The 27,242-nt window shown below is 35.5% G+C and overlaps 1 protein-coding gene across 1 annotated transcript in view; it reads left to right on the forward strand.

The window, feature by feature from the left end:
- The window catches only part of LOC102531605 (phospholipid-transporting ATPase ABCA3-like), a 107,779-nt gene that overhangs the window by 63,842 nt on the left and 16,695 nt on the right, over positions 1–27,242 (forward strand). Inside the window, exons 18-24 of the mRNA XM_072942768.1 lie at positions 2,907–3,078; positions 3,860–4,154; positions 8,544–8,790; positions 8,937–9,141; positions 10,959–11,178; positions 12,972–13,136; positions 20,724–20,911. Of these exons, the coding sequence (XP_072798869.1) occupies positions 2,907–3,078; positions 3,860–4,154; positions 8,544–8,790; positions 8,937–9,141; positions 10,959–11,178; positions 12,972–13,136; positions 20,724–20,911 (1,492 nt within the window). The remainder of the gene's footprint in view (positions 1–2,906; positions 3,079–3,859; positions 4,155–8,543; positions 8,791–8,936; positions 9,142–10,958; positions 11,179–12,971; positions 13,137–20,723; positions 20,912–27,242) is intronic.

A 27,242-nucleotide genomic window follows, 5' to 3' on the forward strand; every position in this document is an offset into this window, starting at 1 on the left:
CTTTATATTCTGGTTTTGCTTTGTCTATTTTCATGGTATATAATTAGACATGTGAATATTCATAATTGTTACGTCTTCTTGCTATACTGAAACTTTTATTTATATATTGTATCCTTCTTTGTCTCTTGGAACATTTTTCATTTTAAAGTCTGTTTTGCCTCATAATAGTATAGCCGTCTCTGCTCCCTTTTGGTCATTATTTGCACAGAATATCTTTTTTTCCATTCTTCCACTTTCAACCTTCTTTTGTCCTTAGATCTCTAGTGAGACTCTTGTAGACAGCATCTAGTTGGATAATGTGTTTTCACCCATTCTGCCAATCTCTGTCTTTTGATTAGAGAATGAAAACAATTTACATTTAAAGTAATTACTGATAAGGAGGTACCTACTTGTCATTGTGCTATTTGTTTTCTATATGCACCATAGCATTTTTTGTCCCTCGCTTTCTGCATTTGTCTTCTTTTGTGTTTAGTTGATTTTTTTGTAGTAAAATATTTAAGTTGCATCCTAAATTCTTTTGTGTATATTCTGTGGTGATATTTTTTGTGTTTACCATGGGGATTATACATAGCATCCTAAACTTACAACACTCCAGTTTGAATTTATACCAGTTTAACTCAAATAACATATAAAAATGGCTCCTTTATAGCTCTGGCCCACTCTTTAGGTTTTTGATGTCACAAAATTATATCTACATGCTGTGTGCTCAAAATGGTGAACTGACAATTCTTTTAAATTAGTTGATCTCCTAAATTATGTGGTGAAAATGTAGATTGGTACAGCCACGAATGGAAAACAGTATGGAGAATGATCAAAAAACTAAAAATAGACTTACCATATGATCCAGCAATCCCACTCCTGGGTATATATCTCTAAGTCAAAACAATACATGCACCCCAGTGTTCATAGCAGCACTATTTACAGTAGGCATACATGGAAACAATGTAAATGTCCATCAACAGATGATAAAGAAGTTGCTGTATATTTATACAATTGAATACTACTCAGTCATAAAAAAAGAATAAAATAATGCCATTTGCAGCAGCATGAATGGACCTAGAGATCATCATTCTAGGTGAAGTAAGCCAAGAAGAGAAAGAAAAAAACCATATGATATCACTCGTATGTGGAATCTAAAAAAAAAAAAAAAAGACACTATGAACTCATCTACAGAACAGAAACAGACTTGCAGACTTAGTAAACAGTTTTATGGTTACCGGAGAAAGAGGGTGAGAAGGGATAAATTTGGAAGTTTAAGATTTACAAATGTTAGCCACTATATATAAAAATAGATTTTTAAAATGTTTCTTCTGTATAGCACAGGGAACGATGTTCAATATCTTGTAATAACCTTTTATGAAAACAAATAGATACATGTATATGCATGACTGGGACATTGTGCTGTACACAAGAAATTGACACACTGTAACTGACTGTACTTCAATAAATAAATAAATAAATAATAAATAAATAAAATTTTAAAAAGAAGACAGATCTCATGCATTTGAAAACTGCCAACACAACAGGCAATTGTTTTGAATATCCATATTGAAATCCATTAATATAAATGCTTTCAGTTTTTATAGCAGAAAATATATGCACAGTGGAATTTGATTCAGCCTTAAAAAAGAAGAAAATCGTGCCATTTGTGACAACATGAATGAAACGAGGACATTATGCTAAGTGAAATAGGCCAGACACAAACTGGAGAATAAATATATTGTAGAGGTTCTCCCATGGTCGTGAGAGTTCTGAGTCCCACGTCAGGCTCCCCAGGGTAGAGGAATAATATCTCATCAGGGTTATCTCTAGGTATTAGTTTGTGGGTTGTGCACCCAAGGAGTGTGGGAAATGATTATATCATGAGTCCACCCCTCCTACTGGTTTTGTCATGGTTTCATCTGTAAGTTTTTAGTTACAGAAGATCCTTTCAGGTAGTTTCCAGTCTTTTTTATCACTAGCTGTTCTACAGTGATCTTGGTGTGTCTGAGCTCCATCAGCTCCATCTGAGAGGCGGTGAGCTCCATCTGCCTCTACGCTGCCATCTTGAAAGGAAATCTCAATGATTGTATTTTAAAAGCACAATAGTCCTCCAGACTTTAGGATCAATTTTAAAATACGTTGGAGGGGTATTTGAAAGCAGGATTTTTAATAGTATTTGATATATGGTTTTTAAAGGGTAAGGGTTATTGATCTACTTGTGAAAATCATAGGTCAGAATTTATCACTATTGTATTCCATAAAAGTGCTAACAGGAAGGTATTAAAAAGATTTCTGTGGCTTAGAAAAAAAATACACCTTTTAAATCATATTTTTTCTACCCAGTGTTTTACCCCTCTTACTAGTGTAAATTCATCTTTCCTATCTCTTAATATACTATTATATATATTTTTCTTCTGTTATTCTCTTAGCATTTTTTTCCTTAGACTGTAATTAGTTGTATATATCTCTTTATCCTTCTTAAGTATCCACACCAAAAGACCCAACTTCAGACACAGGCACTAATGAGAAATGTGAGGACTTAAAAATCTTAGTATCCAATGTCCCTATCATTTCATAACATAAAGAACTCCCATTTAACTCCCAAATGAAAGTTATTATCTTTGATTAAAGGTAAGTCTTTTCATTTGAATGAGTTCAGTTTAGTGGAATATACAATATATTCTAACTGTTTTTTTCATGTTACTTCAGAATGGTAGGAACTTTGCCACAGATTGGCAGTTCCTCTGACTGGGTTATTGAGAGCCATGTTCTCATGCTGCCTCCATACAATACACCTGACAATCAGTGGGAAAGATCAAAGAACTTTCCAAATTGGGAACCTTGTTTGACATTCCCCAAATAAAATCAATTGAGGCTACAGTCAAAATGTTTTGTGCTTTCTTTGTGTACATGTCTGTATGTAGGGTCAATAGGCTGGCAGATTCCCAGATGAATGTTCGGCCTACCCAGTCTACTCCTCTGAAGAGCAAAAAAATAAGACAAGACATGAAGCAGAATAAGAATGTGTCCAGAAATTGCAACAGACCAGTTTTTTCCAGATTGAATGAAATTGCTAACATTAAATTTAATACTGGGGTAAGCATACTCCCTAAGAATGTAAACTCAGTATGTTTGGTTTGGGTATAACATGTACACATTCTTAACTAACTGAATTTGAAAGATGTTTAGAGTTTGGCCATAGAAGAGCCAGGCAGATATGGAACAGTCTGTAGTTCAACCCCATTAATTTCCTGATGCAGGAGACATAGGTTCTAGATAAAGATCACAGCTATGCTACCCTCATCTTTGTTATTTCTCAGAATCACTTTGAAAAGTTCTCATTCATTTTTCATATATTTTCCCTTTGTTCAGTTCTAAGACAAGACCCTAGAATTATGATTTTTAGAAGATATTTGTTAATCAGATTAGGGGCATTTTCTCAATATGAACCATACTTAGTATACTAAAACCTAGAAAAAGATAATAGTTATATACAAGTTTTATGGGGATATTTCCCTTAAACTGGAGAAATGGGAAGGTTATAGTTTAATATTTAATTTTTAATATTAATTTAATAATTTTTTTGAAATTTACTTTGTTTTCTGATCAGAAATACTACAAGTATATTAATGAATAAAATTATCTCAATAAGATTTTCAGTGTAGTTAGGTAAGAAACCATATCTTAATCTTTTCCCTTAGTATCTTACAAAATAAAAATTTTCATACCATCTTGTTTTCTTGGGTTAAAGTCAAGGATATATTTATATAAGATGCATATATCTTCTACTATAAAAATTTGAAGAATTGGATTTCAGTATGAACATCATCCTTGGATCACCAGCAATTCTAATGCTATGTTCCTTTCCTCATTTTAGTTTCTACTATACTGCCAGCAATTTCATTCCATGTTTATGAAGAGAGCACTGTTCACTTGGCGCAATTGGAAGTTGTCATTGCTACAGATATCAGTAATTTTGTTTGTCACTACTTACCTCTTCTCAAGTTTAAACTTAGATTCTGAGCCACCTGCCAGAGAAATGGACTTGAGTCAATATGGTCGAACAATTGTGCCTTACTCAATTTCTGGGAATTCTGATCTTGCTCTGAACATCGTAAAGAACCTTGAGATTTTTCTAAAGCTTAAAAATCAAGAACTTCGTAAAGTACAAGGTAAAATCCTTAGGGAAAAAAAGACTGCTGCTATTTGAAGATCTATGTGTATCACTTGCAAAGAAGGAACTTAACTATGCTATTTAGCTACCCCTTTCTTTCTTTTCCTACTATTTGCCAGAATCTTAGGGGCAGCTATTAGAGGCCAAAAATGTACATGTCAAGACACCTGGCCACAGAAGTTAATAATTAATGGAAGCATTTTGGCTGTAGGTGTCCTTCAGCTAATTGCATCACTTTTCAGAGGACAGGTAGAAAGCCAAAATACTATATTGTTGTGAAATTTAGCATAGATTTTTATTCTGACCAGAATACAAAATTTTTTTCTAAGCTCTCACGCAGTGAAATGTTTCCAAGATCTGAAGGTTGCCCTTCAGTCTACTACATTGGCCATTCTAAAAGCAAGTGGCTGAAGACCCAATAGATTGACTCCTCACAACTACTTTTTTGAAGGTAGTATAAGTAGCTGTACTCATTTGTTCAATGTTTACTTTTGGTAAAAAACCATACTATACGCCTTGTGTCCATTATCTTCATGCTAAAAACAACCCTTTTGTGTAGCTTATTTCTAATCTTTTGCTGTGTAACAAGTTATGCCAACAGCTAGTGGATAGAAAATTTTGAATTCTTGGTATAGTAGAATGAATCCATTCTCCCACAAAAGCAACAGAAATATTTGGAAAACAATTTTTTTTAAGTCGACCAATTTAGAATACTAGAAATTAAGCAAAAGCACAGAACAAACTAAAAGTGTCTATTCCAAAAAACAAAACAACAACCAGAAAAAAAAAAAACTACTGAACCTCTATAAAAAAATCAATAAGGTCTATGGCATTTTGATTTAGAATTACTCCTGTCACTCACCCTCCCCTCAGTGGTATGGTATCCATGAAAGCCAGGAGTCTCACAGTTGATGGAAAGAACTAATCTCTTCAGAGCTCTGTTAAAAGCTCTTCCCTAGGGCATTGCCAATACTTAGACTGAAATAGCAGCTCCCTGAAAAACTCCATCCCCAGGGCATTGTTGCTATTGGATTTAAATCAGGGCTCAACTCTTTGGAAAAAGCCCTGACCCCAGGGGATTATTAAAAATAGCAGCTATCTGCTGGTAGCATCTCCATAGTTGGCTAAGGCTGTGATTTCAGTTGGGCCAAATGAGAGCTTGGCCAAAAAGTCATTTTAAAGGACTACCAGGAGAGCTGGATAACCACCGTGAACTTTGAAAAGTTCTGACATTCCTACAGATCTAGAAAGCTCAAAATGGTGGTGTGCATGGCCAGAAATGACCTAGGAAAGGAGAAGGCACCGGTCACTGACTTCTAGTTAATGTTGAGGCCTATACAAGCAAGATATGAAAGTTGAGGCTTACTTGTAAACTGTCTGAAATTTGAATATGTTCCCTCATGCAGGGAACCCCATGGCAAAGAGTGGAAGACTTACTGGTTCTAGATATTTAAATGAGTCTTTTATCTGAGTACTAAATTATACTGATTCAGGACAGACCACCTAGGAGCCAGGCTTAAAAATAAAAGCCAGAATTTTTTAAGTCCATCAGAGAAATAAGTGGCTGCACACTGTAGAAAATACAGAATCTACAGAATTAGTCCACTTAAGTCATTAACCAAATAAGCACCGACAATTAAAAAAAGAACAGTAACAACAAAGGGTAGAGAGGGGAGTTCAAGATACCAGAGTTGTTACACTATCTTTTATGTCCATTTTTCATCAACAACAGAAAGAGAAGAGAAAGAGTTACGGGCTGAATTGTGTACCTCCAAAATTAATATGCTGAAGTACGAGGCCACAGTTTCTTGGAATGGGACTGTATTTGGATATTAGATCATTAAAGAAGTAATTAATTTGAAATGAGCTCATTAGAGTGGAACTTCATCCAATATGGTTGGTGTCCTCATAAGAAGATGAAATTAGGACACATATGCGTACACATAGGAAAAACCATGTGCAGACACAGAGGGCAAGAAAGTCATTTATCAGCCTGGGAGAGAGGCCTCAGAAGAAACCAACCCTGCTAAAACCTTGATCTTGGACTTCTAGTCTCTAGAATTGTGAGAAAATTAATTTCTGCTGTTTAAGTAACCCAGCCTGTGGTGCTTTGTTTTGACAGTCCTAGAAAACTAAAACAGGAAAAAAAAATGGAAGAGTATGACCCATAAACAGGGTTAAAGAAAGCCAGTAAAAACTGTACTTGAGGGAGGCCAGATGTTAAACGTAGTAGACAAAGACTATAAAACAGCTAATACAAATATTTTCAAAGTACTAAAGGAAATACGTTTAAAGAATAAAGGAAAGTATGGTAACTTCATCTCTCCAAGAAGAGAGTATTAATAAAGAAATATAAATAAAAATTTTAATGGAAATTCAGTAGTTGAAAAATATAACTGAAATGAAGATTTACCAGACAGGCTCAGTGATGGATTTGAATTGGCAGAATAATGGATTAGCTAAATTGAGGGTTGCCAGAGATTATTTAGTTTGTGGAACAGAAAAAAAGAAAAGTGGGGAAAAACAATTTCTGAGATATTTGGGACAACATCAGGCAGACCATATATGCATAATGGAGTTAACAGAAAGCATAGTATAGAACCTGATCAAGCAGCAGAAAAATATTTGAAGAAATAATGCCAGAAGATTTCCAAAATTTGATGGGAAACATTAATATTCACCTCCAAGAAGCTCAATGAATTCTAAGTATGGTAAACTCAAAAATATTTATATTTATTTTGCATGGCAAAGGAAACCATAAGCAAAACAAAAAAACAACCTATGGAATGGGAGAAGATATTTGCAAAAGATGAAACTGACAAGGGATTAATTTCCAGAATATATAAACAGCTCATACAACTTAATAAGAAAAAAACAAACAACCCAATCCAAAAATGGTCAGAAAACCAAAACAAGCAATCCTCCAATGAAGACATACAAATGGCCAATAGGCATGTGAAAAAATGCTCATATTGCTAATTATCAGAAAATGAAAATCAAAACCACAATGAGGTATGGCCATCACTAAAAAGTTCACAAACAATAAATGTTGGAGAGGGTGTGGAGAAAAAGGAACCCTCCTACACTTTTGGTGGGAATGTAGTTTAGTGAAGCCATTATGGAAAACAGTATGGAAGTTCATTAAAAATTTAAAAATAGACTTTCCTTATGATCCAGCAGTCCCACTCCTGGGCATATATCCAGAAGGAACTTTCATTCAAAAAGATACATGCACGCCAAATGTTCATAGCAGCATTATTTACAATAGCCAAGACATGGAAACAACCTTAATGTCCATCCACAGATGAATGGCTAAAGAAGTTTTGGTATATTTATACAATGGAATACTACTCAGCCATAAAAAAGAATAAAATAATGCCATTTGCAGCAACATGGATGGAACTGGAGATTGTCATTCTAAGTGAAGTAAGCCAGAAAGAGAAACAAAAGTACCATATGATATGACTCATATGTGAAATCTTTTAAAAAAAAGAAAGGCAAACTTATTTACAAAACAGCTACAACAAAGGAACTTAATTGGTCCACTATAAAATATATATATATTTAACACAAAAAAAGCAGTTCAGGGAAACAGTGGAACAAAAAGGAGGTAAGACATTTAGAAAACAAAAAGCAAAATGTCAGATATAAATCCTAGCATATCAGTAATTACTTTAAGTATGAATGACGAAAACAATGAAATCAAAAGGCAAAGGTTTTTCAGCTTGGAATATTTAAAATCTAACTCCCATGAAATGGTTCCTGGGTGGGGAGTAGGGGTAGCAGGGGAGGAGGGGAGGGGGAGGATGCAGATTACCAAAACTCACAACAGCATCAAAAAGAATAAAATACTTAGGAATAAATTTAAGAAAAGAAGCACAAGACTTGTTCACTGAAAATTATAAAATATTACTCAGGAAAATTAAAGTTCTAGATGCATAAAGAGATACTCTGTCACAGATTGGAATATTAATATTGTTAGGGTAGCAAATCTCCCCAAACTGATCTATAGATTCAATGCAATCTCTATCAAAATTCCAGCAGACTTTTACAAAAATGGACAAGCCAGTCCTACAATGTTCATGGAAATCCAAATGACCTAGAAGAACCAAAACAATTTTGAAAAAAATAATGTTTGTTTTAGACAAGAATAAAGTAAGAAATGCATAGTAATTTACTATTTTTTCAAGTTGTAGACTATATGATGACAGTATTGTAGACATTATTGATGAGGTGTTTGAGGGGAAAGGTTAACACTTGAAGTTCCCATTGTGGGACCTGGAAAGGGAAGAGATTAACAGGAAAATGATTTTTGGTCTTTCTTCTCCATCATAAGTAGTAGGTGATTTATTATATGTTAATTCATTGGCCAATCTCTTTATCCTAGGTAATGTAAAGAATTACATATTGGAAAATAAAGAGTGTCATGACTTCTCCATTATTGCATTTTCCATTGAGGTTGTGAAAAACAAAACAGTATTTACTCTGTTGTTCAATAATGAGGCATACCATTCAGCTGCAACATCCCTGGCGGTGTTAGACAACAGTCTTTTTATGTCACTTTCTGGCCCCAATGCTTCCATTAAAGCCTCCAACAAGCCTCAACCTCTCTCGCTTTATGGTTCTAACGAACTGTACGTATGATTTATCTTTTACTGGAATTGAGCCTTAATATACACCCTTACTATCTGGCCATATACTTTTGAAAATACCTACTGAAATCAACTGAATTCTACATTTATTTCATATTTTATTTTATCTTTTATTTCATCTTCTTTAGGCCTACAAGTGGATTAGAAATAGTATTATGTTTGGCTTTTGGCATGGCTCTTGTGGCCGGTAGCTTTTGCCTTCAGACAGTGACTGAGAGAACTAACAAGGCAAAGCACATCCAGTTTGTGAGTGGAGTCTATTTACTTACTTACTGGCTCTCTGCTTTGCTGTGGGATCTCATCTACTTCTTTGTTACCTGCTGCTTACTACTGGTGAGTGTTGGCTGAAACTGCATGAAGGCTCATTCTCCTGTGTCACCCACAGGAAATTCCTATTCAACCAACTCTGTCCTAAAATAAAGCTTATTATGCGAGAAAATATATTGTGAAAACCTCATTATGGAAATGTATTCCTTCGTGTTCTTTCTTTTGGAGAAAATATTTTACTTTGAAGAGTCTCTCTTGAATTGGTTCCCCATGTAATTGCTCAGCACTATGCCCAGGCCCAAAACCTACTCTAAAGGAATAAGGGCCATTACTTGTTACTGGGCCCTCACTAACCATATAGATAAGCCACTGCCACTAATTCCCAATGCTGAGCTCTCCGGTAAAATTGGACTGTAGCACACAATTTAGGATCAAGACTTGAGCGATGCTTCCTGTTACTATTCTCTGCCCTGAATTCACAGCCCAAATCCAAGATGGCTAGGTCTGCAAAGCAGAAGTAACCTGGACTCAGGCACCCAACTTCAAATATTGAGGAAATGGAATAAAGAGCAAGCATGTAAGGGTGCTATAGCGTCTTTTAATGTAATGATCTGGCCCTTAGTGAACTTGGGAGCTTCTTTTATTTTGTGTGATACTGGAGGGTTAGGCAGGTGTGAAACTGTATAGTTACTAAAGGGGGAAACACATGAGCAAAGGAGGTAAGGTTTCTTTGTGTACAGGAGGTACCGGGGGCTTACATATGAATAGGACAATGTCTCGGGCCTCAGATAGTTCACTGTTTAGCAATGGACACAGAAACGAAAACAGATCCTTATAAAATAGGTGCTAATTTCTACTATGAAGAATGAACTACCAGTTCCCAATTCAAACCATACCATGGAATGGTAAAATTAGTTGTTAAAGGAAAAAGGAGAAACTTTTGGCAGTTTGGCTTCTACAGGCATAGGAAGACTGGTGATTATTGTACAGGAGCCTAGGATTGGTTCTGAAGGAAAGGCTGGATCCCACCAGCTACAAGAACTGCTCAGCAGGGACCAGAGGCTGGATCAGTTGGGGCAGGCATGGTGGTGGTGGGCATACTCGTTGTATACAGACGCCCCAACGTCAAGAGAACGAGCAGCTCTTCCTTCACCTTGCCACAGTGCATGACTCTGGCTGGTGTTCTCAGTACCCGTCCCTTCTGCTCCCAGCTCACCAACCAACCAGCATAACAAGGGAAGAACTCCATCCTTTGTGAGGGCCACAATTCTCATCTTTTGCCACAGAAACTGGAAAATGCTTTTAATAGTTCTAGAGGTTATCTTCTTCCTCATCTAGCCCATTCTAAATTTATGCTTCCCTGTCTGATTCTCAAATGGAATAATAAATAATTTAATAATGAGGCCCCTGAGTTGCTGAGATAGATATAAAGGGAGTGGGGGTAGAGAGCAGACCAGGTGGTAGTCTAGATGTGAGCAGTGATGCAGGGGAGCTTACGTAACACTACAGCAGCCACAGAGAAAATCTTTAGAGAAATAGTCTACTTGCTAGGTCATTTTTTTCTGGAAAAATTCAGAGTGGGGCTTAATGCAGACGTAATTGCTTTGATTTTAATCGTTGCAGGGTGGAGGGAGTAAAATAAAAAGCAATGCTGTTCTAAACAGATTTTAAAAAAAAGGGAAGTATAGTCATTCTGTTCACGAAAGTCCTGTATTGAGGAAGAGGTAGCTGACTTCAGGCTCATTTGTAATGGGCAAAATGACTTAAGTAATGAAGAGCGCTGTGCTCCAGGGAAGGCAGTGCTCGCTGTTCTCTGAGTGTTCTGGCTTGACTTCTTGTTACTCCATGTCCTTCACCTCGCTCCTCTGCACTCTGTGTCCCAGGGAGTGTTCGTGTACTGCGGAGTGGATGCTCTTGTTGCAGATTACCACTTTCTGGACACCATGATGATCTTCATGCTGTACGGCTGGTCTGTCGTTCCTCTCATGTATCTCGGAAGCCTCCTGTTTTCTAGCAGTGCTGCAGCCTACATCAAGCTCACCCTCTTTAACTACTTTTCAGCTGTTTTCAGTATCATCATTCATGCCGTAATTCAATACTATAGTAAGAACTTCACACAGTTTTCCCTTTTTCCAGGAAATATGTTACATAAATGGGGATGAAAGACCTTGAGGAGAAAAATGTTAATTGCAAAGCACCTTCCTTCTGGGAACCTGAAAACCTGTGATTTTTGAAAGCCGGCAAATATTTATTGAGTGGATTTGTGAGTCAGAGAGGTTGAGGAAGAGAGGGAAGGAAAGAGGAAATGGGGAAAAGAAAGTGATAAGGAAGCTAAACCCTCTGAAGGAGCTGGACTCAGTATCATTCTAGCCTCATGAAAGAAAAAGTTAGATCTCATGTGTATTTCCTTTCTAACTTTCTCTCTGCTGGTAACTTTTGGACTCTTGCGCCAACATCCACTTATTTCCCCTAACTCCAGATAGAACTGAAGGTCATTTGTCATAGCGGGTTTTCTATCATCCCTCCTTCACTGAATCCTCTTCCCTATAGGCAGACAGTGTGTAAAGACCTCAGGGTGGACTAGTAATTTTAATCTTCCGTATTGTATTCATTTCTGAGACATTATTGTCTGGCCTTTGTGCATTGTCTCAATCTAGAGCAAAGAGCTCTGGGGCACTTTCAGTTAGCAACCTTCATTTTGCATTATCTAAAACTCAGAGAACATGGGTTTTCTGAATTCCAGTTTCTAATAATGAAGACTCTTCTGCTAGAGTGTAGTTTGGGGGACTTTTAAGCCTGTTAATTTTCTTTGTGGATTGTAATATAATTTGTCTGCAAGAGACAGAAAGTTTAGAAAGTCAATTCCATTTCAGTGGTTGAAACAAAAAATCTGATTACCATTCTGTCCCTTTTACTTATTGTGATAATGGTTCCTACCTTGTTTTTAATAGTTAAATTGTGCCACCTGGTGTCCACTTTCTAGGATCCTGTTAATTCCCTTAGGTGTCAGGAAACCGAATTCCACTGCAACATAACTCTACCATCATCTTCACCCTACAGAAGACAGTGAACACAGAGCTCTTCGAGAATGCATTTCTTATTTTTACTATTTATTAAAGTATAACTTGCATTAAGAAAAGTGCAGAAACCATAAGTGTACATCTTGATAAATTTTCATAAAGTGAACATGCTAGTGAAACTTTCCTTTCTCCAGCCAGGGCTTCCTATAAGCCTACAACGAAGAGCCAGAGAGCAGAGAAGTACATTGATTTAGTCTATACAGATAATCCTCCCAGGGCAGAAAGTATAATGGAGAAGGGTAGAGTACTGATTCAAAGGGGCAAATAAAAGAAATATGACAAGGAAGCTACTGGATTTGGCACTGAGAAATTCGGTGGGAGACTTGGACGTCCAGAGGGATGAAGGACTGAATATGGTGAATTGCCCTCCCACGTAAAACAATATATGTTGAATAAAAAACTGTTTAAACTTTTTAAATGCATCATTGATCCCACAAGAAATTTCAGAATGCAGAGGCCAACAACAAAGTGAAATTCAGCATCCCATGATTTTCCATTTTGGGGGACAGAGGAGAGTAGAAAAACCAAAGGCCAAGCCAAGGTAGGGATCTTAATAGCAGACGCACCCATAAAGAGGGAGAAGACAGATGCTAGGGAAATACTGTTAGCAAAAGTCCTCTCTTGAAATCTGTAATTGACACACCCACGCTACAAGCTATCAAGGTGAGCAAGCTTAGCGAATTAATAAGTAGTGTTTTCTCAAAAATGATCAGCATGCTAGATTGAGAGTGGTTTGATCATCTTAGGGAAGTCTGTTTTTAAGGGAGTTTCATTACTTTCTTAATTGAAGCTAATCTATCCTCTTTTTAATTGTAGGAAAGGACATTCCTCAATCCACAAGAACTTCCATAGGTAATGCATTAATGATGCTTCCTGGTAACAACTTTGTAGTGAGTATCAGCAGATTCTTTGATGACTATCAGGTGAAAAAACTATGTGCCAAGCAATTGAAAAATATCTACCTGGACTGCGGAAAAAAATGTGAGTATCTGGGGTTCCCCAGGTCCTTAAAAACAACCTATTCCTTTCTAGACTTACACATTTAAACTTAGATTGTAGACTATAAGAGAAACCTGTCATTCCTTCAATGGAGACAGTCACACTTGCTGTTTTTGAGTACTTTTCTGTACCAAAGTTGTTTTCACAGACTAGGAAATAAAATGAAGCCTCAAAATAATATCCAAGATAAATTTATGAAGACACCACCAGATTTAGAATGAGTTACTACTAGTTATTCACCTTCAATGCGAAGGTAGCTTCCCACACATTATCTTGAATCTTCACAGCACCCTGTAAGTTAGCTACTATTATCCCAATTTTGTAAATGAGGAAACAATGCTTTCTTAAGCTGTAGATTAATAAGTTCCCTGGGTCACTAAGTTTTCAGTATCACACTTCAAAGAAGGTAAAAGAAGTAAAAAATAAAAGAAAGGCGAATTCACAGCCCAGATCAAAATCAGGGGCAATAAAGCATTCTATTACATTTTTCATATTTTAGGCTGATTTTCATACTTCTGTGTTTATGGGTACACAGTATATAAAGATGTAATTTGTGAAAATAACATAATAAAGAGGGAGTTATGAAGATGTATAGGAGCAGGGATTTTGTATGCTATTGAAGATAAATTGATGTAAATTAAAACTAATTTCTTTTAAATTAAAAATGTCAGGTTTAATCCCCATGCTAACCATTAACAAATATGTATATATATGTAGAGTACTAAAATAAGAAATTGATTTCTTTCTCAACTCCATATATGTAGGCTTGAGAAATATATATCTATTTTATATATATATTTGAGAAAGGAATCCAAACAGTACACATAAAAAAAATCTATTAACACAGAAGAAGACATTAATGGAGGAACTGAGGAACAAAAAAAAGACTTAATACATGTAGAAAACAAATGGCAACATTGGCAGAAGTAAGAAGTATGTCCTTTCTTATTGGTAAACACTTCACATTGTAAATATATTAAACTCTCAAAAAGCAGAGATTGGCAGAATATTTTTATTGAAGTATTGTTGATTTACAATGTTGTGTTAGTTCCAGGTGTACAGCAAAGTGATTCAAATAGATAGATATAGGTATAAAACAGGATCAGAATTTATTTTTCAAAGTGATCCAACTACATGATATCTTCAAGAGACTCACCTTAGATCTAAAGACACAAATAAAGTGGAAGAAAAAAATGAAAAAAGACAGTCCATACAAATAGCAACCAAAAGACATCTGAGTTGGCTATACTAATGTGAAAAAATAGACTTTTGGGAAAAAATTATTACCAGAAGCAAAGGACTTTACATATCAATAAAGAAGTTACTCTAATAAGATATGAAAACTATAAGAAGCCTATATGAACCTAACAAAGCACCAGAATCTATGAAGCCAAAATAGAATTGAAGGGAGAAATAGTTCTACAACTATTATTAATAGATAAAACAACTAGACAGAAGACCAATAATGAAACAGAGGATATACCAACACTCTAAACTGACTGGTCTAACAGATATATACAGAACACTTCACCCAAAACAACAAAATATACATTCTTCACAAGTTCACATGGAATGTTCACTAGGGCAGACCTTTAAGACATAGAACATGTCTCAATAAATTTTACAATACTGAATTAATGCAAAGTATCTTCTCCAAAAGCAATAGCATGAAACTAGAAATTAAGAATGAAGGAAAGTCAGAAAATTTGCAAATATGTGGAAATAAAATAATACATTCTTGGACAACAAGGTTTTGTTTTTTTGTTCAACAAGTTTACCGATACCTTCCATGAGAAAAGAAGACTTTATCTCTTCAACAAGTGATACTGGTGAAACTGAATGTCCACCTGCAGAAAAATGAAGTTGAAACTTTATTTCACACCATATATAAAATATAAGAATGGATCAAAGACCTAAATATAAGAATTAAAAGTATAAATAATGCTTAGAAGAAAATATAGGAGTAACTCTTCATGACCTGTGATTTGACAATGGCTTACTATATATGACACCAAAAAAACACAAAAGAAAAAATAAATATAGCTCATCAAAATGTAAACTTTGGTGCTTCAAAGGACACTGTCAAAAAAGTGAAAGGACATCCTGCAGAACAGGGGAAAAAATACTTGCATTCCAAGTCACTGGTAAGTCTAGCATCCAGAAATTAGAAAGAGTTCTTACAACTCAGCAGCAAAAAGAGAAAACTTAATTTTTAAATGAGAGAGGGGTGGGTATAGCTCAATGGTAGAGCATGCATGAGGTCCTGAGTTCAATTCCCTTACCTCCATTAAAAACAAATAAATAAGCAAAGAACTTGAATAGATGTGCCTCCAGAGGAGATATACAAATGCCCTACAAGCACATGAAAAGATATACATCATTATTCACTGGGGAAATGCAAATTGAAATCACAATGAGATAGGATTTATGTCAGCATCATGGTGATGTAAATCATATCTGTTTTCTCTCTCCTTTAATTTACAATTAATTGAACATCTATAACCAGAGAAAGCATCTCTACACAGCATGCCAGGACACCCAACAGATTCATCCATCTTGGTACCCAAAAGTGGATAGTTTGGACCATATAAGGGGCTGTAGAGTTAGGGGAGTGGTGGTGGAGCTGAGGGTAGCAGAGAAGGCATCAGCAGATTCAGCATCAAGGCAGCATGACCTTTCTGGAAGAAAATAGATGGAGAGTGAAGATGATGAGTAGGGTCTGCCCAAACACACATGCTACAGCTGGAGGGTCGTATTGTGTTCTCTAAGGAGAGACCACAATGACTGGGGGAAGGGGAAGGAACAGGAAGAAGGCAGAAAAAGAGAACCAAAGGAAGGCAGCTCTTGCTGTCTGCCTCGGGATTCTGGCAAGAGGACCAGCCACAGACCTCTGGAGCTCCTCCATTTGGAGGTCCCCCTACCCAGCCATGGGCACTAAGTCCCAAGTGTTAGGTCAACAGCTCCCCTGACTCTGCCATCATCCTTTTTTTTTTCTCTGCCAGCTTTTTTTTAATGGCACACTTCCAACTTTAGCGGCAAGTCAGCTCTAGTAAGAGAAATACAAAAATTGTGCTAGAGTGATACCTTCTGAAAAACAAAAGGGATAAAGAAGGTCATAAGACAAAAATGAGACAAAGAAGGTCATCATATAATGATCAAGTGGTCTGTACATAAAGATATAATTATTGTAAATGTATACACTCCCAACATCCAAGCAAATATAGCCAGCAAAAACTAACAGATCTTAAGGGAGAAATAGACAACAATATACTGATAGTAGGGAACATATAATACCTCATCAGCAATAGATAAATCAACCAGACAGAAAATCAAAAAAGAAACAATGAATGGAAACACACTTTAGAACAAGTTGATGTAATAGACTCCAGAACATTTCATCCAACAGCAGCAGAATACATATTTTTCTCAAGTGCACATGGAACATTCTCCAGGATAGATCACCTGATAAGCCATAAAACAAACCGTAGCCAATTTGAGAAAACTGAAATCATACCAACTATATTCTCTAGTATGAAACTAGAAATCAATAAGAGTAAAGTGAGAAAATACAATGATGTGGGCACTAAACAGTACACTTCTAAACAGCCATTGGGTCAAAGAAGAAAACAAAAGAGAAATAAAAACTTATCTTGAAACAAATAAAAATGGAACTACAACATACCAAATATTTTGGGATGCAACAAAAGCAGTCCCATAGCAAAAGCAGAAAGTTTATAGCAAGAAATACATGTATTAAGGAAATGTAAAGACTGCAAGTAAACAACCCAACTTTATCCCACAAGGAACAAAAAAAAGAACAAATTAAGTTTAAAGTTAGCAGAAGAAAGGAAATAACAAAGAACAGAGCAGAAATAAATAAAATAAAGACCAGAAAAACAATAGAAAGGAACAATGAAACTAAGAGCTAGTTCATCAAAAAGGAAAAAAAAAAAGAAAAAGAAAAATCTTTAGACTAACTGAAAAAAAAAAAGAAAAGATGACTCAAATAAAATAAGAAATAGAAAAGGAGACATTATAACTGATAATACAGAAATACATATGTATAACTGAAAAATTGTGCTCTACACTGGAATTTGACACAACATTGTAAAATGATTATAAATCAATAAAAAATGTTAAAAGAAATACGTAAAGTCATTAGAGACTGTTGTGAACAATTATATGCCAACAAATTACATAACCTAGAAGAAATAAATATATTTCTAGAAATACACAGCCTACAAAGACTGAATCAAGTAGAAAAAGAAAATCTGAATAGACCAATAACAAGGAAAGAGATTGGATCAATAATCAAAAACCACACAACACGGAAAACTCCAGGACCAGATGGCTCCATGGAGAATTCTGCCAAACATTTTTAAAAAAGAATTAACAACAGTCTGGAAGTATAACACTACCAGATTTCAAACTATACTACAAAGCCATAGTAATTAAAAAAAATACGGTACTGACATAAAATTAGACCCATCAACCAATGGAACAGAACAAAGAGCCCAAAATTAAACCCCAGCATATACATGGTCAACTAATATTCAGCAAGGGAGCCAAGAATACCCAATGGAGAAAGAATAGTCTCTTCAACAAATGATTCTAGGAAAACTGGAGAAACACGTGCAGAATAATGAAGTCGGACCCCTATCTCACACCACCCACAAAAATTAACTAGAAATGGGTCAGGGTTTTAAGCATAAGATCTGGTACCATAAAGCTCCTAGAAGAAAATGTGAGGAAGAAACACATCAATATTAGTCTCTGCAATTATTTTTTTGGACATGACGCCAAAACTACAAACAAAAGCAAAAGTCAACAAATGGGACTCCGTCAAACTCAAATGCTTCTGTGCAGCAAAAAAAAACAAAATGAAATGACAACCTACAGAATGGGAGAAAATTTTTTTTCAAATCATAGATAAGGAGTTAAAATACATAAAGAACTCAACAACAACAAAATTCATTAAAAAATGGGTAGAAGAACTAAAAAGATATTTTTTCAAATAGGACATCAAAATGGCCAACAGACACAGGAAACAATGCTCAGTATCACTAATCATCAGAGAAATGCAAATCAAAACTACAATGAGATATCACCTCACATGTGTTAGAATGGCTATCATCAAGAAGACAGGAGGCAACAAACAGGTGCTAGCAGGGGTATGATTTAAAGGGGACCCACATATACATTGTTGGTGGAAATGTAAATCAATCCAAACAATTGACTGTAGAAAACAATATGGAGGTTCCTCAAAATATTAAAAATAAAATCTACCATACCATTCAGCACTTCTGCATCTGGGTATGTACCCAAAGGAAATGAAATAGGATTTTGACGAGATGCATGCACTCCAACATTTATTACAGCGTTATTCACAATAGTGAAGATATGGAAACAAGTCAAATGCCCATCAACAGATGAAAAGATAAAGAAAAATAGATATGGTACATATACACAGTGGAATATTATTCAGCCACGAGAAAGGAAGATATTCTGCCATTTGCGACAATATAGATAGACCTTGAACACATTCTGTTAAGCAAGCTAGGTCAAAGAAAGATTAGTACTGTATGATATCACTTATATATGTAATCCAAAAAAGTTACACTTCCTTTAAAAAGAGAGTAAAATTGTGGTTATCAGGGGGTTGAGTACAAGAAGATAAGAGTGATGGTATTTAAGGTACAAACTTGTAATGAGTAGTAAAAAAAAAAAGCATAGACAACTAATACACAGTATAATAAGTGGAGACAATAATACTGTACTATAAACATATAATGTGATATATATTGCTACACTGGCAGTCATATTACAATATATAAATGTATCAAGGTAACACACTGTACACCCTAGATTTACATAATGTTACATGTCAAATTCATTCAATTAAAAATCACAAGGAGATACCACTGCACACCCACTTGCATGGCTATAAAAAAAATGGAAAATATCAAAGGTTTGGTGAGGAGATGGACAAACTGTTACTCTCAAATACTGCTAGTAGGAATGTAAAATGTTGCAGCTTCTGTGGAAATTGGTTTGGTTGTTCTTCAAAAGGTTGAACACATAGTTACAACGTAACCCAACAATTCCACTTCTGAGTATATACCCAGAATAATTGAAAACAAGTATTTAGACAAGAACTTGTACACAATGTTCATAGCAGCATTATTTGTAATAGCTTATTTGCATCAAAAGTAGAAGCTATCCAGAAATCCATCCACTGATAAGTGGATAACAAAATGTCTAGACAATGGAATATTGTTCAACAATAAGAAAAATGACTTACTGATATATGCTACAACTTTGATGAGTCTTGAAAACATTATGCTAAGTGACAGATGCCAGACACAAAAGACCACTTATTGTATGATTTCACTTATATAAAATGCCTAATATATAAAATAAACAAGTTCATACTGTATAGCACAGGGAACTATATTCAATCTCTTGTAGTAACTTATAGTGAAAAAGAATATGAAAATGAATATACATATGTTCATGTATGACTGAAGCATTATGCTGTACACCAGAAATTGACACAACATTGTAAATTGACTATACTTCAGTAAATATATATATTTATTATATGTATATAATATATGTATATAATATATATATTATACACACACACACACACACACACACAAAATTGTCCAAAATAGGCAAATCCATAGACACAGAAAGTAGATTAGGGGCTATCAGTGGCTAGAGAAGTGGGGGTAACTGTGACTGCTTAATAGCTATTGGATTTTCTTTTGAGATGATAAAGATATGGATCTAGGTAGTGGTGATGATTGTACAACATTGTGAATGTACTCAGTGCCATGAATTGTGTATTTTAAGAAGGCAAATTTTATGTTATGTGTATTTTATTACAGTAAAAACAAACTATATTTCTGCATGCTGGTACAGAAAATACAAAACTTCTAAAAAGAGAGTGATTTTGTTATCTTCACATCTCAGAAATGCTTCCCATTAGCTTATCCAGAATTTAGCTGCTTGTGTTAATTTTCTTTTTAGTAAAGTCAGGAACTATCAGCTATTACATATTTACATTTAAACTATCATTCTTTTCTTCCTTACAAGTTTTGCCATTAATACACTTCCACTATTTAAAGCTTTTCCTCTTTATAGAATAAATACTTTTCTCACTCTGAAGGTCTTTAAGGATATTATGCATAGCCTTCAATAATAGTTAAACATGCAATAAATGCCTTTCTTTTATTTGCTTTACTTAATTACTAAGCATTCTGTTCACAAAGGCTCAGCCATTGAAACTCACTGACTGTGTAATGAGGTTGTCTTCTACCAAAACAGGTTAAATAAAAAAACAGATAAAAAATCATTGGCAGGAGGGCTTTTATAATAACCATAAATACCAGGGAAGATCAAATAAGAGAGACAAAATATTAAGACAATTACTTACTTTCTATATTCTGTACTTCTCTAAATCTAACTTAAAGTTAATTTTGACTCTATATTTCTTAATATTTAGTGTCATCTTAGACTTCGTGTCAGTTTTTGAAGTAAGGCTATCTGTTTCATCATCCTCAGTTGTTAAGAACAAGATCTACAGTTTTGGAGAACGCGGGATTACAAAGTTTTTGATTTCGTTGGCTGCCCAGGGCCTTATTTATCTGCTGTTGCTTTTGTGTCTGGAAAGTACATTCTGGAACCTGAAAAACTTTGTCTATCATAAAATTATATTTAATGTCTACAAGAAATTCATGAAAGGCAAGAAGGTAAGTAACTAACGTAGACTGTAGATACAGCTCAAAGAAAGCTCAGTGTTAGGGCAGAATGTATGAATTTACATACTCCTACCTCTATTACTTTATAAAGAAAACATTATTCAATTATACCAAGAATAATTTGAATCAGAAGACTTTTATCTTAGTTTGGATTTCAGGTTCTAAACTTTGAATCCTCTGCCAACAAGGAAATAATCAATTTGCCTTGGATTGAATGTGATAGAAGGTGCTGCCTTCTGCATGTGGAGTCTTTGGGATGCATTTGGTTGTAATTATGGATTAGACTTCTTAAATCTATGTAGGATCACAGGGCTTCATGGCCTCTGCCCGTCAAGATTGTTAAATGTTGCTTGAAATAGTTCTCATGATTTCCCATCATCTCAGAGTTTTACCTAGGATTTTTTTTGTTTTGTTTTAATGATCCATTCATTAGGTAATGGAATTCCCAGTGGTCTTTACTTGAACATCTCTTGAGGCAGCAAACCTCCATCTGTCTCCTTGTAACTTCCTCTCATTCATCCTAATCCTGTCTGTGGGTGCTATTCCACGGTGGCTCTAGATACTGACCATGAATTTCTCTAAGCCTGCATAACTCTAGTATTTCAGAAGGGAGGATATCTAGAGACCACAATGACCTTTGCTTCCACCTGGAATTCTGACTAGTATGAGTAGCATTTTAGTTGCCTGCGTTATGTTGCTAATTAATGCCTAGAACAACATAACAAGACAAAAGTCCTATTTTATTTACCAGAACTCATACAGATTTTACTACTACAAACAGAAGATGTCTGGTCCAAGACATGTCCAACCAAAATAAATTTATCTTTTTGTGCACCATGGAATAGAAAGAACTTTTCTCAGTTGCCTAGGATTAAACATTTCATGAATGTTACCTTGAGATTTTTTTTCCTGCCCTAACTTACTTAGACTGAGACAATAAACCCTAAACCATGTCACAGTCTTCAGGCATGAGAAAAGAACCATAATGAGTACACAAGGAGTCTTTTTTTTATATATAGTATTATGAGAATATTCAGATGGTAAATTTCTTCTCCTGTTTGTCATTGCCTCCAGTATGCTGAGAGCAGCCCCAAGCAAAAGACCAAGGCCTCAAACTTTTATATAGTAATCTAATGAACTAGTCTGGTTAGTCTGGGTGTCCTTAAACCAAAGTAAACTAAATTCCCTGTTTTCTTCAAGCCAAAAGTTCATTCGTAGTTTTCTTAACATTCCCAAATGAGGAAAAGTCACAATTATTAATAAGTAAAAGATAGTTCGTGAACCATAAAAAGAGAAAGATATTAGATAAAGAATTCTTTGACAGATTTTTTTTTCTTTCAACACTTTGAATATATGACATGAGTGCCTTTTAGACCGCACTGTTTTTATGGAATGGAGTACCGACTTCATGAGAGGTCAGCTGTTAATCCTTTGTTGACCCCTTGTATCTAATGCATCATTTTTCTCTAGCCACTACCAAAATTGTCTTTTTGTCATTAACTTTGAATAGTTTGACCATAATGTGGTTAAGTGTGGATCTCTTTGTGTTAAAACTACTTAGGATTTGTTTAAATTCTTGAATGTGTAGATTCAAATTTTTCATCCAAGTTAAGAAATTTTGGCCATTATTTCTTCAGACATTTCCATTATGCAAGTGAAATAATAGGCTTTGTTTCATACCGTTATTAAGATTAAATATATGTGAAATGCACAGTGCTAAGCACAAAACAAGCAATAAATATTGGATCTTAGTAGGAACATTCTTGTCGCTTCTTAACATGCTCATTTTCCTCTTCTTCCACTGCTGCAAAACCTTCCAGTGTTCCTTATCTCAGTAAGTAACACCATCACCTATGCATTTGTTTAACAGAGAAGTCTGGGACTTGTTCTTAACTCCTTTATTCATGTTCCATCCCTGCTGTAATCTCTCTCTGAATTGTGTATATACATTTTTCAGTTTGTTTCAGTAGAACTTCTTGGGACTTTATGCTGAAAGCAAGTATTCTCACCAGTGGCTGCTATATGTGTCCCAGAAAATAAAACACTAGAATGCCCCCTGTGATGTATGTTGTAATGCACTGTTAAGATCCCCCTTCAGTGGAGGAGTTGCTGCCCGCGGCTTCTGGGAGTGCTATCTTCAGAAACAATTCAGCTGTCATTATCTTCATGGATTGCTTCAGCTGCAGAGAACCTCCGCTCCCAAGGTGACACTCCTTCCCACATGGCCAGCTGCTAGTCACTTACAGATGCAGGAGTACAATGTTTGGTCATCTCAATGCCACTCAGACAACTTCGGGACTTCTCATGGGAAGCCGTGGGTCTACTGAGGTTGTCATTTGGCCTGCATCACAGCTTGACTTGTCTCCCTGCCTACTCCTGATTCCTTCCTCTCCCTTCCATGGTGTGGGTCCCAAAGAAACTTCACCTGCAACAGTTAGTACCAGGAGAGGTCTCAGAAAGCATACAATAAGATGGGGTTTTAGAACTAGATGATTCACTGCTCATCTAGCAATGAGGTCCACATCACTGGTGGTGAAGGAAGCACAGAGAGTCTTTGGCACAGTTAAAACCTTCACCAGTGGTGCATTGGGGTGATGTACCAGAGGAAGAGAATGCACTGGCTGATGTGATGTATCAAGTATGTGAGAAATGTGGAGAAAATAACAGCCATAAGAACAATAGAATTAAGAGGCTATTGGTATAAAGTCATTGCTTTAAAAAAGAAAAAGCTGAGAGTTATTAGTAGGAAATTGAAAGTGAAGTGTTAAAATAAAAGGACTTCTTTGGTAGCATATAATGAGGTTCTCATTTACTGCAGTGAAAGGGCAGAGAAAACTGAGTCCTGGGATCAAGGTCTAACTTTCATATTAGATGATCTCCAGGAAGGTCAACCTTTTAACCAAGGCAGATCTGCTATGCCAAGACCGCAGCTCTTGTTATAAAAGAGTGAGAATCTGTTGTAAGAGGTGGAGACATCTGAGTTAATGACCCCAAAATATTAAGTCCTCTGACTCACTCTGAGTCTATAAGAGCTGGCACACTCCGCTCTGTTAAGAATTCACATTCCCTCCTGAAATGAAGAAAATATAGAGGCCTCCCCTGCAAAACAGCACCTACCTACTCATGGTGGTAATCCACCAATTGCTCCCTAATTACTCAGTAATTAATAGAACACACAGGCAGAAAAATTAAAAGAGCTGTAAAACACCTTTCTACCAACTAGATGTATTTGACATTTATAGAATACTCCACCCAGTAAGAGCAGTGCACATGGAACATTCATCGAGATAGACATTCAAAATTTTAAGAGAATTGAAATAATGCAGAATATTTTTTTCTGAGCATTATGATATTAAACTACAAGTTAACAGAATTATAACAGGAAAATCTGTAAACATTGGGAAATTAAGCAGCACACTTCTATATAACCCATCAGTCAAAGAGGAAGTTGCAAAGGAAATTAGAAAATATTTTGAACTGAATGAAAATGAAAATAAAACATACCAATTTTGTGGGATGCAGTATTTTAATGGAAATTTATACATTAAATGCTTGTATTTGAAATGAAGAAAAGTTTCAGGTCAATTATTGAAGTTTCACCTCAATAAATTAGGAAAAGAAGAGCAAAATACACTCAAAGCAGGCAGAAGTAAGTACGTAAAAATAAGAAAAGAAAAACATAAAATTTCAAACAGAAAAGCAATGGAGAACACTGATGAGTGAAACCAAAAATGAATTCATTAAAAATGATTATAATAAGTCTCTAGCCAATGCGCCCATAAAATAAAGAGAGACGGCACACATTACCAATATGAAGATAAATGAGGGGATATCACTACAGACACTACAGAAATTAAAAGCTACTCTATGCTTATACATTTGACACCTTAGGTGAAATAGAACAATTCCTAGAAAGACCAAAACTCACTTGAGAATAAAGAAACTAAATATTCTTACTACAATTAAAGAAATTTCCTGGGTAGTTTAAAATCTGTGAAAAAGAAAACCCCAAGCCTGAGTAATTTCACTGGTGAATTCTAGCAAAAACTTAAAGAGAAAATAGCATCAATTCTACACGATTTCTTCCCAGAAGTAGAAGAGACGGGAGCATTTCTCAATTTATTTTTGAAGTCGTCATTAATCTTACACCAAAGCCAGAGAAAGTACAAGAAGCCAATATCCCTCATGGGCACAGGGACACAAATACGTTGGAATATCTCCAAGAAAATATTCATAAATAGAATAAAAGAATATATGGAAGGAATAATGCACCATGAACAAGTGGGGTTTATTCCATGAATGTAAAGTTAGTTTAATTTTTTTTTACATTTTTTATTGATTCATAATCATTTTACAGTGTTGTGTCAAATTCCAGTGTTCAGCACAATTTCTACAATTTTGAAATCCCAGTCTATCCCTTCCCACCCTCTACCCCGCCCCCACCCCGGTAACCACAAGTCTGTATTCTCTGTCCATGAGTCTATTTCTGTCCTGTATTTATGCTTTGTTTTTGTTTGTTTGTTTGTTTTTGTTTTTTAATTCCACATATGAGCGATCTCATATGGTATTTTTCTTTCTCTTTCTGGCTTACTTCACTTAGAATGACATTCTCTAGGAGCATCCATGTTGCTGCAAATGGCATTATGTTGTCGGTTTTTATGGCTGAGTAGTATTCCATTGTATAAATATACCACATCTTCTATATCCAGTCACCTATTGATGGACATTTAGGCTGTTTCCATGTTTTGGCTATTGTAAATAGTGCTGCTATGAACATTGGGGTGCAGGTGTCATCCTGAAGTAAATTTCCTTCTGGATACAAGCCCAGGAGTGGGATTCCTGGGTCATATGGAAAGTCTATTCCTAGTCTTTTGAGGAATCTCCACACTGTTTTCCATAGTGGCTGCACCAAACTGCATTCCCACCAGCAGTGTAGGAGGGTTCCCCTTTCTCCACAGCCTCTCCAGCATTTGTCATTTTTGGATTTTTGAATGACGGCCATTCTGACTGGTGTGAGGTGATACCTCATTGTAGTTTTGATTTGCATTTCTCTGATAATTAGTGATACTGAACATTTTTTCATGTGCTTTTTGATCATTTGTATGTCTTCCTTGGAGAGTTGCTTGTTTAGGTCTTCTGCCCATTTTTGGATTGGGTTGTTTATTTTTTTCTTATTGAGTCGTATGAGCTGCTTATATATTTTGGAGATCAAGCCTTTGTCAGTTTCACTTGCAAAAATTTTCTCCCATTCCGTAGGATTTCTTCTTGTTTTATTTCTGGTTTCCTTTGCTGTGCAGAAGCTTGTAAGTTTCATTAGGTCCCATTTGTTTATTCTTGCTTTTATTTCTTCTAGGAGAAAATTTTTGAAATGTATGTCAGATAATGTTTTGCCTATGTTTTCCTCTAGGAGGTTTATTGTATCTTGTCTTATGTTTAAGTCTTTAATCCATTTTGAGTTGATTTTTGTATATGGTGTAAGGGTGTGTTCTAGCTTCATTGTTTTACATGCTGCTGTCCAGTTTTCCCAACACCATTTGCTGAAGAGACTGTCTTTATTCCATTGTATATTCTTGCCTCCTTTGTCAAAGATGAGTTGACCAAAAGTTTGTGGGTTCATTTCTGGGCTCTCTATTCTGTTCCATTGGTCTATATGTCTGTTTTGGTACCAATACCATGCTGTCTTGATGACTGTAGCTCTATAGTATTGTCTGAAGTCTGGGAGAGTTATTCCTCCAGCCTCTTTCTTTCTCTTCAGTAATGCTTTAGCAATTCTAGGTCTTTGATGGTTCCATATAAATTTTATTATGATTTGTTCTAGTTCTGTGAAATATGTCCTGGGTAATTGGATAGGGATTGCATTAAATCTGTAGATTGCCTTGGGCAGTGTGACCATTTTAACAATATTGATTCTTCCAATCCAAGAGCATGGAATATCTTTCCATTTTTTAAAGTCTTCTTTAATTTCCTTCATCAATGGTTTATAGTTTTCTGTGTATAATTCTTTCGCCTCCTTGGTTAGATTTATTCCCAGATATTTTATTACTTAGGGTGCTATTTTAAAGGGGATTGTTTCTTTACTTTCTTTTTCTGTTGAATTATCGTTAGTGTAAAGAAAGGCAACTGATTTTTGAACATTAATTTTGTAACCTGCTACCTTGCTGAATTCTTCAATCAGCTCTAGTAGCTTTTTTGTGGACCTTTTAGGGTTTTCTATATATAGTAACATGTCGTCAGCATATAATGACACTTTTACCTCTTCTTTACCAATTTGGATCCCTTTTATTTCTTTCTCTTGCCTGATTGCTGTGGCTAGGACTTCCAG

This window comes from Vicugna pacos, chromosome 18 (assembly GCF_048564905.1).
Source record: "Vicugna pacos chromosome 18, VicPac4, whole genome shotgun sequence".
Classification (NCBI taxonomy): Eukaryota; Metazoa; Chordata; class Mammalia; order Artiodactyla; family Camelidae; genus Vicugna; species Vicugna pacos.